The following is a 19,113-nucleotide window of genomic DNA, read 5'->3' as shown; positions in this document are numbered from 1 at the left end:
AAAAAACATAGATATGATGTTTTTCTTTTATTTTTATTTCCAATATTTCGGTTGACTTCGTCAAAACCGTTTTCAAGGATTTGTTCTGGTGTTCACAGCTTCACACTCTGTTTTACTAAACTATGAAAAATAATTCTTAAAAATATTTTATAGAAATAAAAAGTATACAAAAAAATGTTTCATAGAAATAAAATTTTGACAACAATATCTATTGAAATGTAATTTTGAGAAAGTTTTCCGTAGAATAAAATATTGACAAAATTTTTTATAGAAATAAAATTTTAACAGAATTTTCTATAGAAATAAAATTTTGATAATATTTTCTATAGAAATAAAATTTTGACAAAATTTTTCATAAAACTAAAAATTTTGCAAAATTTTCCATAGAATTGAAATTTTGACAGTATTTTCTACAGATATAAACGTGGCGTAATTTTCTATAGAAATAACATTTTGACAATATTTTCCATAAACCAAAAAAATTTGCCAAAATTTTCCATAGAATTAAAATGTTGACAGAATTTTCTACAGATCTAAACGTGGAATAATTTTCTAAAGTAATAAATTTTTGACAACATTTTCTACAGATATAAACGTCTATAGAAATAAAATTTTAACACAATTTTCTATAGAAATACAATTTGGATAAAATTTTCTACAGAAATAGAATTTTGACAATATTTTCCATAAAACTAAAAATTTGGCAAAATTTTCCATAGAATTAAAGTTTTGACAGAATTTTCTACAGATATGAACGTGGCATAATTTTCTATAGAAATACAATTTTGACAGAATTTTCTATAGAAATAAATGTTCAAAAAATTTTCTGTAGAAATAAAATTTTGACAAAATTTTCTATAGAAAAAAATGTTTTGGAAAAATTTTCTCTATAAATAAATTTTGACAAAATTTTCTATAGAAATAAAATTTTGACAAATAGAAAATAAAAATAAAAATTGTGACAAAATTTTCAATATATATACAAATTTGACAAAATTTTCTGTAGAAATAAAATTTTGACAAAATTTTCTAGAGAAATAAAAGTTTGACAAAATTTTCCTTAGAAAAAAATGTTTTGGAAAATTTTTCTCTATAAATAAATTTTGACAAAATTTTCTATAGAAATAAAATTTTGACAAAATTTTCTATAGAAATAAAATTTTGACTAAATTTTTTATAGAAATAAAAATGTGGCAAAATAATTCTTGTTTTATAGTAGTCACAAAAATTTGACCAAAAACACTGCGGAATAAGATTTTTCAGTTGCTAGTTTTTTGGTAAAATTTTGGTAGATTTTTGATTGATTGTACAATTAAATATCATTATAATCTTGTTAGCTGTTATTTTGGAATGCATTGATTTTATTTAATTTTATTTTCTTCTTTTGCAGGTCTTTGTCCATGCCAAGGTGTTCTTTAGCATTGGTGGTAGACACTTTTCCGGTGAACCTGTACATTTCTCATATATGCCCGATACTATAATGGATCATGCCCGTGATGTTACCATTAAATTACATCATAGAGTGGGAAAATATTTGAAAATCAATTTATATTTTGCCGTTAAATGGATAATGCTGTCGGAAATATCATTTGTATCAGGTAAGAATAAGGGGAACATGAAAACAAAGAACAGCTATTCCTTATGATTCGAAAATATTATTAAACCTAGAGAATTTGCGTAAGGAAAATTCTGACAACTCAAAAGGAAGTACATTGTATATCAAATTCAATACATTTACCTTTTGTTATTGCACTCTTTCTCCCTTCACTGCTTTAAGATGTAATGGCTAGCATGGTAAAGCGATTATATAGTCAAATTGACACAGAAATGAAAGAAACTGGAACACAAAAAAAAAATGAAACGTAAAACATAAAAGAAATCTTGATTTCAGTGAATAAGTTTGTTTTTGGCGAGAGCGAGAGAGAGAGAGGGGGAAATCATTTTCAGCTTCATTTCACTTTCAAGTGTCAAAACACTTGAAAATGCATTTTTGCATATAGCAATCGCTACCATTGAAGTTATCGTTATTGCCGTCACATCCACACATACAAACACAGTGGTCGTCCCTGTCATCATTCATGCTCATATCCTTCATCCACGTACCAGAATATCCTGTGATATAGAGATCAAAATATCGAAAGCTACGAAAATGGAAAAAACCGAATAGAAAAAATTAAAAGAACTCATTGTTGTATAAGCCTTCGGTTAATCGACTTTATTCGAGTCGAATTTTCAAGATCTCTTAAAATCGACTAAATGATTTTGAATGTTGACACAAATCTATGAAACTCCTTTTTACAAAAACTGGCTCTTGATAACCACCAAAATCGACTAATCGATTTTTAATGTTGGTCATAATACAATAATCGATTATAAATATATGGAAACATAATCATAAACATATCGAAAATCGAATTTTCGATTAATTGACGTATTGAAAAAAATTTGACTAATCGAGTTTTTATGCTGAAAAAAAATTGATGAAAAGACTTTTGATAACAAAATCGATTAATCGATTTTTAATGTTGAACTCAATAGAATAATCGATTATAAATAAATTGAAACATAATTACCAACATCGAATTTTCGATTAATCGATTTTATCGGCATTTCCGGTTCTGTCAAATTGTGTGCCACACATGCCCAGGCATAGATCGCAAAGAGACTGAAAAGCAACCAAACTTGATTGATCGATTTGTAATGTCGAGCCACCGTGGTGCAATGGTTAGCATGCCCGCCTTGCATACACAAGGTCGTGGGTTCGATTCCTGCTTCGACCGAACACCAAAAAATTTTTCAGCGGTGGATTATCCCACCTCAGTAATGCTGGTGACATTTCTGAGGGTTTCAAAGCTTCTCTAAGTGGTTTCACTGCAATGTGGAACGCCGTTCGGACTCGGCTATAAAAAGGAGGTCCCTTGTCATTGAGCTTAACATGGAATCGGGCAGCACTCAGTGATAAGAGAGAAGTTTACCAATGTGGTATCACAATGGACTGAATAGTCTAAGTGAGCCTGATACATCGGGCTGCCACCTAACCTAACCTAACCTAATGTCGAGCATAATGGAATAATCGATTCTAAATAAATGAATAAATGTAAGCATACTCGCCAACATATCGAATTTCGAATTTTCGATTAATTGACATATTGAAGAAACCAAATTGTAAAGTCGTTGATAACACAGTCTCATCTATAAATTCGGCTAATCGATCTCTTAAAATAACCCAATTTTCTTTTACTGCTGCCCGAAATAGTCGGCTTATCGATCTTACAAGAGTCGAATCGATTTTGTTATGATCTCTTCAAAAACGCCTTTAATGCTTCATCAAAATCTACGAATCGAGTTTTGGTGTTGAACAAAATCGAAAAGTCGATCTTTGCTACCAAAAATCGTCTGCTATGTTACAACCTTAACAAAAAATAAAAATCGTAAGAAAAAAAAAACAAAATTCCTAAAAATCGTAAGAAGATCGTAATTTCGCTTTTCCAAAATTAAAATAATTTTGGAAAAAAAGATTTTTAAAAATTGATAAATTAAATTTTAAAATTTAGAAAATTATTAAAAATTTCATCACAAATTTCGACACTTAAATTCGATAAATCGACTACTTATTTTCACAAAAAATAATTTTTTAATGTTAGTTCAAATATAAAAACTCACAAGGAAATAAAAACAACAACAATACAATGATTTTTTTTTGTTATGAAAATTAAAATTTTTTTAATTTAAGAAAATTAAAATAATTTTGGAATAAAAAAGATTTTTAAAATTTGATAAATTAAATTTTAAAATTTAGAAAATTATTAAAAATTTCATCACAAATTTCGACACTTAAATTCGATAAATCGACTACTTATTTTCACAAAAAAATAATTTTTAATGTTAGTTCAAATATAAAAACTCTCAAGGAAATAAAAACAACATCAATACCATGATTTTTGTTATGAAAATTAAATTTTTTTAATTTAAAAAATTCAAAAAAGTAAAATTTCTGAGATTTTCCAAAAATCCACATTTAACATATTGATTTTTTTTCTAGGTCGAAAACCTTTGTTGTTAGTACATATCCCATTTAATATCATAATTTATTATGGTTTTAAATTCTTTTATAATAAAATAATTTTTTTTCAGCAAAAAAATTTTAAAATGTGTTTTCTTAAATTTTTTTCAATCATTTATTTTTTTTTTAATTTAAAAAATTAAAATTACAGAAAATTTAAAAAAATCCACGTTTTATATATTACATTTTTTTCCAGAATGGATACAATTTTAAAATAAGTTTTCTTAAAAAATATATTTTTAAATATATTTAAATATATTTTTTAATTAACAATTCTAAAAATATGAAAAACTCAGTAGTCGAATTTTAAAAAATTTTAAACTTTGATTTTTGTTTTCTGAAACCATCAATATTGTTGAAAATTAAAATTTTTATTTTTTTTTTAATTTAAACAAATTCTAAAAATTTAAATATCTGAAATTAAAAAATGTTTTAAATATTATTTTTTTTCTAAATTTAAATTTCTTTCCAATTAAAAATTTTTGAAATGTGTTTTCTTATTTTTTTTTTGATTAATTTTTTTTAATGTAAAAATTCCAATAATTAAAATTTCTTAAAATTTGAAAAAATACACCTTTTATATATAAATGTTTTTCCAGAATGGATACAAGTTTAAAATGTGTTTTCTTAAAAAAAATAGAAAACTTGGATTTTTTAAATATATTTTTTTAATTAAAAATTTTAAAAATATGAAAACCATCAATATTGTTGAAAATTTATAATTTTTAATTTAAACAAATTCTAAAAATTTAAATATCTGACAATTTCAACAAAAAAATCCTCGTTTTAATAATGAATTTTTTTTTTTAGAATATACAAAATTTTAAAATGTGTTTTCATAAAAACTGTAACGCTTTGAATCAGACAAATGTAGACTTCTATTTATTTATTTATTTATTAAAAAAAAATAAAACCATAATAAATTATGATCTCAATATTCGAATTTTAAATACTTTTAAATTTTATTTTCTCTAAAAAGGATAAATCTAAAAATGGATTTTTTTTAAAAGTTAAATTAAAAAAATTAAATTAAAAAATTCTAAAAACTTAAATTTGAAAAAAAAAAATAAAAAATGTTATAATGAAACTGAATATGTCTAAAACTGTGAGTTTCTTAAAAATATTCTAAAATATTTTTTTAATTGAAAATATTTTCAAAATTCAAAAAAAAAATTTACAATCCGATATATCACTTTGAATCCCTACTACAACGCCAATTCCTTTGATATCTGTGTGTTAGTGCCTGCGACTTGCGATTGAAATTGAATGCATTTGAAATGTCATCAAGGATTTTGCAATGCCCAAGGAACGACATGCCATGAGTGCATTTTGCCCTCATTTGTTCCATGCCTCAGAAGTTCTTCTTCCATTCATTGATACCAACAACCGAACCAACCAACCAACCAACCAACCATCTATCCATTCATTGTTGGACGATGTTCGATTATCAACAATGGCCAGTGACATTTGAAATGCTTCACAAAAGGACACAACTCAAACAAACAAAAAAAAATCGATTCACCCGATATCAAATGAATGAAATCAGATGAGGCGAGACGGATGAACAAAACGTTTGGGAGGGAGTAAAGGGCATTATGCGAAAAAAAAAAAGAAATCAGCAAGAGTAATGAATGGACAGATAAAAGGATGATGGTACAACTGTATGGGGACTCCTAGGGCAATGCTATGAATGTGAGGGTAAATGAAAAAGGCCAGGGGCAGAGAAGGCCCTGTGGAGACTGAGAGAATAAAATAAAATTTTATAAAATTATTTTGATTTAGGTTGATTTATGTAATTTTAATTAAAATGTTTTATATTAATTTAGGCCTTTGCTAGAGAAGGCCTTATAGATCTTGAGACATAAAATACAAATTTATGAAGATTTTTTTGTAATTTACCGAATTTAGGTTAATTAAAATACTTTAACTTAATTTAATTAAATTTTTAAGCGAGGCCCTTGCCACTGCCAATAGAGGGTACTTGCTGTCTCCGCATGTACTTTTTACCCCTAGAACAGAATTAGTTTGCCCCTTTCTTGCCACTACCATAAAACAAGGCCTTCCCTAACCAATGCTCTTGTCTTCCTTTTGTAAGTCATTGAAGTGAGCTGGAAGTGTTCAATAGCGGTGGTCGTCGTCGATGTCGTTGCATTTGTCATCGAGAGAAGTCAATAAAAATGTCCAATGGTAAAATAAACGTTTTTATTATATGTCACTGCATCATTTTTCAATGGAATCTGGAAAACTAACCCCCGTTTTTCAAATAATCGAAGTAGCTTCGTCTACCTACCTCCTCTAGATAGTCCAAGCGGTAAATTTTCTGCATTTATGGTTCTATCAGATTGTGTGTCACATAGATTGCCCAGGCATAGATCACAAAGAAAATGAAAAGCAAGCAATAGCGAAACGATGAAGAAGAGGAGTTGGAGGACTTAAAAAGACTGCAAAGCATACCTTTTGCTGGTCACTATCTAAGCCATAAGGGAGAGTTGATATGCCCACATCCTTCTCAAATATACAAAAGAATGCACATAGCTTGCAGCCCATTGATATTGATTCGAAATCACACTCTGCGGTGATTTCACAGCTGAGCTAGGATACGCTTCAATAACCAAGCCCGCAGGCAGAATGTGGAGGACAAAAGGAATTTTTGGTGTCTTAAATTCCCATGAAAGCTTAGGACTTTAATTGCTTACTTGAAAAATTATTAGGAATGTTCTATGAAGATTTGCTCCCCTTCACCCGGACCTATATATCATTGGAATGTCTTATGTTCTGAAGTTCGATTAGCCCCTTCCACAGTTCCTGGAAATTACTAAAGTATATTCGAAACTTTAATTGTTTATCTATCAATTTTTAAATATCACAAAGGGGGAATTTAATCCCTTGAAAAGCTTTTCCCCTACCCCTTTGTAATTGTTCTTAACTTACCTAAACTTTCAACCCCCATTTAATCCTTTTGTGTTTTTATTTCATCCCCAATTGTGGTTTTGGGAATGGCATACTTCTCTTTTTTAATGGCTTCATTGAAAAATGTCTTTTATATTATTGTATAATTATGGTATTTTTGCTCATTAATAATAAATCATCTGTAGCCCATAATCTCCAGGAGAGAGGTAATAGGCCTAAAGGAGAGAGGAAAAAATATAGGCGTAAAAAATCCTTTTGTCTGGCAACGATTTGAAGTGTTTTACAAAAGAGTGTTAAAGCCCTTTTAGAAAAGCAATTCAATTGTTTTATGCGTGAAGTTTTTGAATTTTTTTTATTTTTGTTAAATTCTGAGAATACAAGAGATGAACAGAACAGAATTGCGTGTCAGGAAATTTTAATAAAGTTTTTTGTTTTGCTCCACACTAAACTACTAATAAGGGATTTTTGTGGTCGCGTGGAGAATTTTTAATACAAAAGAAATCAAATTCTAGGAACAAATTGGTCCTGAAATGATGGGATTTACGCCATTGTCGTCACGCTCGAAGGGCATGCAGAAAAGATTATAAAGGAAAATTAATAAAGATATGTAAAATGAAAAAACAAAACAGAGAGTACCTACCTTCAAATATAGCTGGTTTAATCCTTTAAAGGTTCGAAACAAAGAAATCTATTCAATAATGCTTTCAAATCCCTAATTATATGGGATGTGTCAGTACGATTGCCACTCGAGCCAAAAAATCTACCAACAAGAAAATTGTACAAAACATCACATTTCTTTTAAAAAGATATTTCTGTTGACATATTTCTAAAAAAAATTATGTCAATATTTTATTTCTAAAGAAAAAATTGTCAAAATTTCATTTCAATGGAAAATTTTGTCAAAATTTTACGTCTATAAAAAATATTGTCAAAATTCTACGTCTATAGAAAATTTTGTCAAAATTTTTATTTCTAAAGAAAATTTTCTCAAAATTCTATATCTATAGAAAATTTTATGGAAATTTATATTTCTATAGAAAGTGTTGTCAACATATCTTCCCATTGAAAAATTTGTGAAAATTTTATTTCTGTAGAAAATTATGTCAAAATTTTATTTCCATGGAAAATTTTGTCAAAATGTTATTTCTATAGAAAATTTTATCAAAATTTCTATTTCTATAGAAAATATTATCAAAATTTTGTTTCCATAAAAAATTTTGTCAAAATTTAATTTCTATAGAAAATTTTGTCAAAATTTAATTTCTATAGAAAATTTTGTCAAAATTTACTTCTATAGAAAATTTTGTCAAAATTTAATTTCTATAGACAATTTTGTCAAATTTTTATTTCTATAGAAAATTTTGTCAAAATTTTATTTCTGTAGAAAATTATGTCAAAATTTTATTTCCATGGAAAATGTTGTCAAAATTTTATTTCATTATATTTGTCAAGGTCATGTGAATAAAAAACAGATGTTTTTGCGAGTTGTAATTTTTATTTAAAAATATCCAATATTTCGAAATATCTCCGAGCTCGTCTTCAGGGATTTTTTTAGAAGTAAAGAACAATGAACTTATACGCAAACGACTAAATTTACAAAAAAAAAAATATTTCTATAAAAAAATTTTCTACAAATTTCATTTCTATCGAAAATTTTCTCAAAATTTTAGTCCTAAAAAATTTTCTGAAAATTTTATTTCTGTAGAAAATTTTGTCAAAATTTTATTTCTATAGAAATTTTTTCAGAAAGATTTTCAAAGTTCCATTTCTCAATTTTTTTTTTAAATTTCTTTCCTACAGAAACTTTTACCAAAAATTTAGTTCTATAGAGAGTTTTGCGATAATTTGATTTCTATAGAAAATTTTGCAAATATTTATATTTCTATAGAAAATTTTGCAAATATTTATATTTCTATAGAAAATTTAGCAAATATTTATATTTTTTCCAAATTTGATTCCCTACGAGTAAACTACAAAATATTTCTATAAAAAAAAATTCTAAAAAATTCATTTCTATAGAAAATTTTCTCAAAATTTTAGTCCTAAAAAATTTTCTGAAAATTTTATTTCTGTAGAAAATTTTGTCAAAATTTTATTTCTATAGAAATTTTTTCAGAAAGATTTTCAAAGTTCCATTTCTCAATTTTTTTTTTAAATTTCTTTCCTACAGAAATTTTTACCAAAAATTTAGTTCTATAGAGAGTTTTGTGAAAATTTGATTTCTACAATTTGCAAATATATATATTTCTAAAGAAAATTTTGCAAATATTTATATTTTGTCCAAATTTGATTCCCTACAAAATTTTGTGAAAATTTATATTTCTATAGATTTAAAAAAAATTATTTCCATACACAATTTTTCAAAATTTTATTTCTGTAGAAACTTTTGTCAAAATTTTATTTCTATAGAAAATTTTTTTTAAATTTTATTTCCATAGACAACTTTGTCAAAATTTTCGTTCTATAGAAAATTTTTTCAAAATTTTAGTTCTAATTTAGTTTTAATTTTAGAAGGGAGCCACCGTCGTGCAATGGTTAGCATGTCCGCCTTGCATACACAAAGTCGTGCATTCGATTCCTGCTTCGACCGAACACCAAAAAGTTTTTCAGTGGTGGATTATTCCACCTCAGTAATGCTGGTGACATTTCTGAGGGTTTCAAAGCTTCTCTAAGTGGTTTCATTGCAATGTGGAAGGCCGTTCGGACTCGGCTATAAAAAGGAGGTCCCTAGTCATTGAGCTTAACATGGAATCGGGCAGCACTCAGTGATAAGAGAGAAGTTCACCAATGTGGTATCACAATGGACTGCATAGTCTAAGTGAGCCTGATACATCGGGCTGCCACCTAACCTAACCTAGTTCTATATAATTTTTTTTCAAAATTTTAGTTCTATAGAAAATTTTGTCGATATTGTATTTCTATAGAAAAGTTTATCGAAATTTTATTTCTATAGAAAATTTTGTCAATTTTTTTTTTCTCTAGAAAATTTTTAAAAATTTTATTTACACACAAAATTTTGTCAAAAATTTATTTTTTAGAAATTTTCTCAAAATTTTATTTCCATAGAGAATTTTGTCAAAATTTTATTTCCATAGAAAATTTTTTAAAACTTTTAGTTCTATAGAATTTTTTTTCAAAATTTTAGTTCTACAGAAAATTTTGTCCATATTGTATTTCTGTAGAAAAGTTTATCGAAATTTTATTTCTTAGAAACCTTTGTCAAAATTTTAATTCTATAAAATTAAAATTCGGACTCGGCTATAAAAAGGAGGTCCGTTGTCATTGAGCTTAACATGGAATCGGGCAGCACTCAGTGATAAGAGAGAAGTTCACCAATGTGGTATCACAATGGACTGAATAGTCTAAGTGAGCTTGATACATCGGGCTGCCACCTAACCTAACCTAACCTAGTTCTATAGAATTTTTTTTTCAAAATTTTAGTTCTACAGAATATTTTGTCGATATTGTATTTCTATAGAAAAGTTTATCGAAATTTTATTTCTATAGAAAATTTTGTCATTTTTTTTTCTACAGAAAATTTTTAAAAATTTTATTTACACACAAAATTTTGTCAACAATTTATTTCTTTAGAAATTTTCTCAAAATTTTATTTCCATAGAAAATTTTGTCAAAATTTTATTTCCATAGAGAATTTTGTCAATATTTAATTTCCATAGATATTTTTTTTTTCAATATTTTAGTTCTATAGAAATTTTTTTTCAAAATTTTAGTTCTACAGAAAATTTTTTCGATATTGTATTTCTATAGAGAAGTTTATCGAAATTTTATTTCTTAGAAACCTTTGTCAAGATTTTTATTCTATAAAAAAAATTTCTCAAAATTTTATTTCCATAGAAAATTTTGTCTATTTTTTTATATCTATAGAAAATTGTTTTAAAATTTCATTTCTGTAGAAAAATTTAGTCAACATTTTATTTCTATAGAAAATTTTCCCAAAATTTTATTTCTTTAGAAAATTTTCTCCAAATTTTATCTCTATAAAAAATTTTCTCAGATTTTCTATTTTTATATATATTTGATATTTCTATTAATATAAAAATTTTTCTAAAAATTTTATTTCCATAGAAAATTTTGCCAAAATTTCTTTTTCTCTAGAAAATTTGGTCAAAATTATATTTCTATAGAAACCCTACGGGAAATTTGTGCAAAGTGCCACTAATTGAACAATTACAGGACTGGTATTAACATTTTTAATTGTCTTATAATTTATGGATTTTTATACTCACTTTATATTAAAATCTTTTTGAATCCACACTTTTAATATAATACAACTATCAGAATTATTTATTGTTCAACATATTCCTTTCTGGTGTGATACGGATGGAAACAGGGGTCTAAAAGTTTGTCCCAGACTGTTTCATGAGCAGTTGTCTATGGGGTAGTCCTACTAAGTTGTTCCAGGACTTGTCCATTGGGATGCGTCCAAGTCGTGTCCTAAAGTGTAAATTTTCCCAGCCAATGACAAACCCATGTTAAAATGACCGGTCCATTCCATACACTTCGACCAGAACTTGACTGGTCCATACATACCAGGGATTAACCCTGCACCGGTCCTGGGGTTGATCCATTTTTTGTTTTATAGAAAAGTTTGTATTTTTTTCTATAGCAAATTTTATCAAAATTTCTATTTCCCTAGAAATTTTTGCCAAAAGTTTATTTCTATATAAAATTTTGTCAACATTTTATTTTTATAGAAATATTTTTTAGAATTTCTAATTCTGTATAATTTTTTTAAATTTTTTTTCTACATAAACTTTTTTAAACTTTTATTTGTATAGATAAATTTTGTCAAAATGTTATTTCTATAGAAAATTTTGTGAAAATTTTACTTTTATAGTAAATTTTGAGAAAATTTTACATATATAGCAAATTTTGTCAAAATTTTATTTCTATAGAAAATTTTGTCAAAATTGTACTTTTATAGAAAATATGTCAAAATTTTATTTCCATAGAAAATTTGTCAAAATTTTATTTCCAAAGAAAATTTGTCAACATTTTATTTACTTAGAAAATTTGTCAACATTTTATTTCCTTAGAAGATTTTGTCAAAATTTTATTTCTATAGCAAATGTAGTCAAAAATTTTATTTCTATAGAAAAAAATTGTAAAAATTTTACTTTTATAGTAAGTTGTGAGAAAATTTTACTTTTATAGCAAATATTGTCAAAATGTTATTTCTATAGAAAATTTTGACAAAATTTTATTTCTATAGAAAATTTTGACAAAATTTTACTTTTATAGCAAATTTTGTCAAAGATTTATTTCTTTAGAAAATTTTAAATTTTATTAAATTAATTATTTAAAAATTATCTTTTTTTTAGCAGAAATTAATCAAATTAAATTGGGTAGATTTCATTAAAGAAATTTCCGTTTACCTTTAAACCATATCCACATAAGATCTCCCCTTTAATTTCAATTTTTCCCATATCACAATCTCCTATTTATCCTAGTGGATATCTCAGATTTGTGGTGATGTGGAAGACTAAACAATTTTCTGTAGCCTTTTGTATGTGAACAAATACGTACCCTTCTCTTTTGTCAAATTTTGTTTGACTTCACAGTTCTATACCTCCGGTGTAAATCACCGTATTTGACAAAGGAATTCCTATTTGGTTGTCATGTCAATTAAAATCTTTTTGGTTTTTTGTTGTATAAATTGGAACAATATGATCCTTCACATAGGATCCCAAAAGGAGATGCTACAATCCATACATGAACTAAAACTTTTCAAAGGATAAGGACCTACTACATTACATACAGAGAGTTTTTTCGAAAAAAAGTGTTACGCACTATAATGTGTGATTTTTTGAGAGAGGGGGAGGAAGGACAAAAGAATATAAGACCTTAATGCCTAGCCTAAGGAAAATATTTGCAACAAAAGCAACAGGAAATCTTTTATGGGGCAGATGTCTATTTTCGTTTAGATCCTAAAAGTAAGGAAGGGATATGTATACAGAGTTCAGTTACCATGGCTAAATAAATACTTAAAGTAAATAAAACTAATTTTTTCAGTTTAAATTTCTACTTCTACCCCAAGAGATACTAAAATTGTATTTGTTATAAAATTTTAAATCCCCAACAGAAAAAAAAGGTGACGGAATGTAGGCTCTATTTATTTATGGGGTCAGTTTTAAAGAATACTGTAATTCAATCAAAGGCCAGATTGAGGTTACCAATTGTAATAATTTTTGTGTATTTTCTAAACTGAATTTAAATAATGTCTTATTCTTTTTTAATGGAAATTTATTAAATATCTTTGAGCTATACACCTCAAGTAGAATCTTTTCTAAATCAAATTTACAATTGAATTGAATTTTTATGGATTGATTTAAAGAAAATATATATTTTCCTCCCTACCATAAGCCTCCTTGGAAGCCATATTAAATTGAGTTTTTTCATCATCTTCTTCTTTGTCTTTCATTTCATGCCATTCTTCGTTTTTTGGATCCTGCAGTGCCAGCCGTGGGAAATTTCACAGACGAACAGGAACAACGTGGCGCCTTATTGCCCCAGGATACCCGTGAATATCCTTTACAAAGTAATGAATATCATCATAATAATAAAAATGGTGGTAAAATGCCAACAACAAGTCTTAATGGAGAACGCAACTATAATAATGGACCACAATGTAAGTTTCCTCTTTGATATCCAGTTCGGATTTATTTTTTTGTTTTCTTTTTCGTTTTATCCTTTTTGAATTACTTTTTCGGGTTATATTAAAAAACAATGAAAGCTTAAATTATAAAGTTGGTAGAAGATAAAGTATTTTTGGTAAATTTGTTGAAAGAAATAAAATTTTCTATAGGAAAAAAAAATGTTGCAAAATTTTCTATAGAAATAAAATTTTGACAAAATTTTCTATAAAAACAAAATTTTGACGAAATTTTCTATAAAAAAAAATTTGACAAAATTTTCTATAAAAATAAAATTTTGAAAAAAATTTCCACAGAAATAAAAATTCGAGAAAATTTTCGAGAAAATTTTATTTCTATAAAAATTTTTCTAGAAATTTTATTTTCATAGAAAAATTTCTCTTAATTTTATTTCTATTAAATATATCAAGAAATTTTATTTAAATAGCAAATTTTTTCAAAATTTTATTTCCATAGAAAATTTTGTCAAAATTTTATTTCTACAGAAAATTTTGTCAAAATTTTATTTCTATAGAAAAATTTGTCAAAATTCTATTTCTGTAGAAAATTTTGTCAAAATGTTATTTCTATAAAAAATTTTGTTAAGATTTTGCTTCTGTTGAAAATTTTGTCAAAATTTTGTTTCCATAGAAAAGTTTGTCAACATTTTTTTTTTCTATAGAAAAGTCTGTCAAAATTTTCTTTTTGTAGACAATCTTGTCAAAATTTTATTTCGATAGAAAATTTTGTCAAGATTTTATTTCCATAGAAAATTTTGTCAAAATTTTATTTCTATAGAAAATTTTGTCAAAATTTTACTTCTATAGAAAAGTTTGTCAAATTTTTTTTTTATAGAAAAGTTTGTCAAAATTTTCTATTTGTAGAAAATTTTGTCAAGATTTTATTTCTATAGAAAAATATGTCAAAATTCTATTTCTATAGAAAATTTTGTCAAAATTTTATTTCTATAGAAAATTTTTTCAAAATTATATTTCTGTAGAAAATTTTGCCACAATTTTATTTCTATAGAAAATTGTGTCAAAATTTTGCTTCTGTGGAAAATTTTGTCTAAATTGTACTTCTATAGAAAATTTTGTCAAAATTTTTTTTCTATAGAAAAGTTTGTCGAAATTTTCTTTTTGTAGACAATCTTGTCAAAATTTTATTTCTATAGAAAATTTTGTCGAGATTTTATTTCTGCAATGTTGTTGTTTTTTATTGCAGCTTAAAATCATACATTGACTATACTACAAGTGTAGCTTAACCAACAGAGGAAAAGAATGTTTGTCAAATTTATTTGGGCAAAGCCCTATAGACTGCAAGATGGTTGGATGGACGCACGTTTCGGAATTACCACATTCCTCATCAGCATCCTGTACTTGCAGCAAAACTATCAACCAATTATCAGAATAAATTCAGGCAGTTTATTAAACCCAACAAAAACCACACTTGAACCCTCCGAAAAAAGGTTTTATATTGATAGCCGGCTTATGCCGAAATAAATTCGAAACAAACATATCTCTTTTCCTATGCCACTGTCAAATCATCGATTTGAATTCAGTTGGCTGGGTTTATTATTTCTATAGAAAATTTTGGCAAAATTTTGTTTTGGTAGACAATTAAAATTTTATTTCAATAGAAAATTTCTTTTTTTCTATAGAAGATGTTGTCAAAATTTCTATTTCTACAAAAAATGTTCTCAAAATTTTATTTCGATGGAAAGATTTGTCGAAACTTTCCATAGAATTGGAATTGATTTTCCCATAGCAATAAAATATTGACGAAACTATATATAGAAATAAAATTTTGAAAACAGTTTCTATAAAAACAACATTTTGACAAAATTTTCTATAGAAATAAAAATCTTGCTAACTTTTCTATAGAAATAAAATTTTGACACAATTTTCTATAGAAATAAAATTTTGACACAATTTTCTATAGAAATCAAATTTTAACAATTTTTTTATAGTAATAATATTTTGACAAAATTTTCTATAAAAATAAAATTTTCACAAAATTTTCTATAGAAATAGAATTTTGACAAAATTTTCTATAGAAATCAAATGTTAACAATTTTTTTATAGTAATAATATTTTGACAAAATTTTCTATAGTAATACACTTTTGACAAAATTTTGTACAGAAAAATTTTTTGCCAAAATTATCCACAGAAATAAAATTTTGACAAGATTTAATTTCTATAAAAAAATTTCTAGAAATTTTCTTTCCATTGAAAATTTTCTCCTAATTTTATTATTATAAAAGATATCAATAAATTTTAATGCCATAGAAAATTTTGTCCAAATTTTATTTACATAGAAAATTTTGTCAAAATTTTTTCAAATTGTATTTCTATAGAGAAATTTGTTAAAATTCTATTGCTATGGAAAACATTGTCGAAATTTTATTTCTATAGAAAAACTTTTCAAAATGTTATTTCTATAGAAAATTTTATTTCTTAGAAATTTTGTTCAAAATTTTATTTCTATAGAAAATTTTTCAAAATTTTATTTCTACAGAAAATTTTGTCAAAATTTTATTTCTATAGAAAATTTTTTCAAAATTTTATTTCTGTACAAAATTTTGTCAAAAGTGTATTACTATAGAAAATTTTGTCAAAATTTTGCTTCTATACAAAAGTTTGTCAAAATTTTATTTTTGTGGACAATTTTGTCAAAATTCTATTTCAATAGAAAAATTATATTTTTTCTTTTTTTCTACAGAAGGATCAACTAAAATTTTTTTCTATAGAAGATGTTGTCAAAATTTATATTTCTACAAAAAAATGTTCTCAAAATTTTATTTCGATGGAAAGTTTTGTCGAAACTTTGCATAGAAATAGAATTCTTTTACCATAGAAATAAAATTTTGGCGAAATATTCTATAGAAATAAAATATTGACAAAACTTTATATAGAAATAAAATTTTGGCAAAATTTTCTATAGAAATAAAAATTTTACAAAATTTTCTATAGAAATAAAATTTTGGCAAAATTTTTTATAGATATAAGTTTTTGAGAAAAATTTCTATAGAAATACAATTTTGACAAAATTTTTGATAGAACTAAAATTTTGGCAAAATTTTCTATAGCAATACAAAATTTTCGATAGAAATACCAATGTGACTTTTCTAAAGAAATAAATTTTTAAAAAAAATTTTATTGACATAGAATATTGACAATATTTATATATAAATTTTTTTTCAAAATTTTCTACAGTAATAACATTTTGACAAAATCTTCTATAGAAATAATATTTTGACAAAATGTGAAATAAAATTTTCAACAAATTTTCTATAGAAATAAATTACTTCTACGATTGTTTGCAATTTTGTATAGAAATAAAATATTGACTAAATTTCATATAGAAACAAAATTTTGGCAGAATTTTCTATAGAAATAAAATGTTGGCAGAATTTTCTATAAAGATAAAATTTTAACAAAATTGTCTTTAGAAATAATTTTTTTTCTATAGAAAAGTTTGTCAAAATTTTCTTTTTGTAGACAATCTTGTCAAAATTTTATTTCTATAGAAAATTTTGTCAAGATTTTATTTCTATAGAAAATTTTGGTAAAATTTTATTTTGGTAGACAATGATGTCAAAATTTTATTTAAATAGAACATTTCTCAATTTGTTTCTATAGAAGGATCTTCTAATTTTGTTTCTATAGAAGATGTTGTCAAAATTTCTATTTCTAAAAAAAGAGTTCCCAAAATTTTATTTCTATGGAAAATTTTGTCGAAACTTTTTCGATAGAAATAAAATTTTCAACAAATTTTCTATAGAAATAAATTTCTTCTTCGATTGTTTTAAATTTGGTATAGAAATAAAATGTTGACAAAATTTCCTATAGAAATAAAATTTTTACTAAATTTTCTATAGAAATAAAATGTTGAGAAAATTTTCTATAGAAATAAAATTTTGACAAAATTTTCTATAGAAATAAAATGTTGACAAAATTGCCTATAGAAATAAAAATTTGACACAATTTTCTATAGAGATAAAATTTTAACAAAATTGGCTATAGAAATAAAAATGTTGACAACATTTTCTATAGAAATAAAATTTTGATTAAATTTTCTATAGAAATAAAATGTTTACTAAATTTTCTATAGAAATAAAATTTTGACAAAATTTTCTATAGAAATAAAATTTTGACAAAATTTTCTATAGAAATTAAATTTTGTCGAAATTTTCTATAGAAATAAAATTTTGACAAAATTTTCTTTATAAATAAATGACTTATGAGATGGTTTTGTATCAATGCCAAAGTCACCAAAGTAAAGACAATTGTAAAAAAATATTGATGATGTTTCCCGATTATTAGGAAAATATGTTTTTTTTTTTTTCATTTAAAAAAACATATTTTCCATTGAATCCGATAAAAAATAAACGACACAAATAAACTATTATTGTAGAAACTTTGTCTGTGTTGAAATTGTTTTTTGTTTCAGCAAAAAGTTTTACTGTTCATTTGAATAATTATACACTTCATTAATTCACTGAATACAAATAAACTACCATTATCTTATATACCATTGTTATAGTGTCTCGTACTCTTTGTTTTCCATATTACTCTCATTGCCACGCACTCACTCACTCATTCTCAATCTCTCCATCTCTCTTTTCAGTAATTGCACCCAAACCCATCGATCAAGAACCCTCCGATGAGAATTTTATTGGTGTTGTTATTGTCGTCTTAACTACCATCATTATACTGTTGGTGGCCATCATATTATTTATCGTCTCCAGGACGAAAAGGGCTCGTGGTAGCAATGTTTTGGATGCATTCCAATATAGTTTTAATCCAAATACATTGGGTGGCAATGTTGATAAACATCGACCAAATGGCACAGGAATTAAAGTAAGTATTCAATGTGGAAATACACAAGAAAACAAACATAAAACTAAAATGGAAAAGGAAAAAAAAACTAAAAAACTTGGTTTTGGTGGAAATCTGAAATGAAAACAAACAAATAAATAAAAATGGAAAATAATGATAGACTAAAGCAAACCAAAACCCAAAAACATAGTCATAAAAAATTGGAAACAGATTTTTTTTGCCCCGCCTTTTTGAGAGTGGTGGTGAAGAAACCTACAAATTTGAATGGATGCCATGAAAATGAGCAAAGATATTGGGAGAAAGGAAGAAAGTTTTTGGCTTGAAATTTGGTTATTGGTCTTAATAAAGAGAAAAAATAACAACAAACAAACTAGCATCAAGGACAAAATGAGTAATGACTTATTCCAAGGTTTGCTGTTATATATGTTATACAAAAAAGACCAATCAACAATAAAGAATTAAAAAAAAAAATTAAAGAAAATTTTAAATTTACTATAGAATTTTTACTAAAGAATATTTATATATGGTTCATATATCTATGACTATTTTTGACAATTTTGTTTTTACAAATATAATAAGTTTTTTAACTAGGTTTTTCCAAATGGAGATTTATTTTCACCAATGGACAAATTTTTAGTTATTACC

The 19,113-nt window shown here is 25.2% G+C and overlaps 1 protein-coding gene across 1 annotated transcript in view; it reads left to right on the top strand.

The window, feature by feature from the left end:
* Positions 1 to 19,113, top strand: part of smal (smoke alarm) — a 202,723-nt gene that overhangs the window by 179,007 nt on the left and 4,603 nt on the right. The window contains exons 9-11 of the mRNA XM_075293493.1: positions 1,391 to 1,598; positions 13,449 to 13,622; positions 18,257 to 18,489. Of these exons, the coding sequence (XP_075149608.1) occupies positions 1,391 to 1,598; positions 13,449 to 13,622; positions 18,257 to 18,489 (615 nt within the window). The remainder of the gene's footprint in view (positions 1 to 1,390; positions 1,599 to 13,448; positions 13,623 to 18,256; positions 18,490 to 19,113) is intronic.

Source organism: Haematobia irritans, chromosome 2 (genome assembly GCF_050003625.1).
Source record: "Haematobia irritans isolate KBUSLIRL chromosome 2, ASM5000362v1, whole genome shotgun sequence".
Taxonomy (NCBI): Eukaryota; Metazoa; Arthropoda; class Insecta; order Diptera; family Muscidae; genus Haematobia; species Haematobia irritans.
This window is presented reverse-complemented; position numbering and strand designations above follow the sequence as displayed.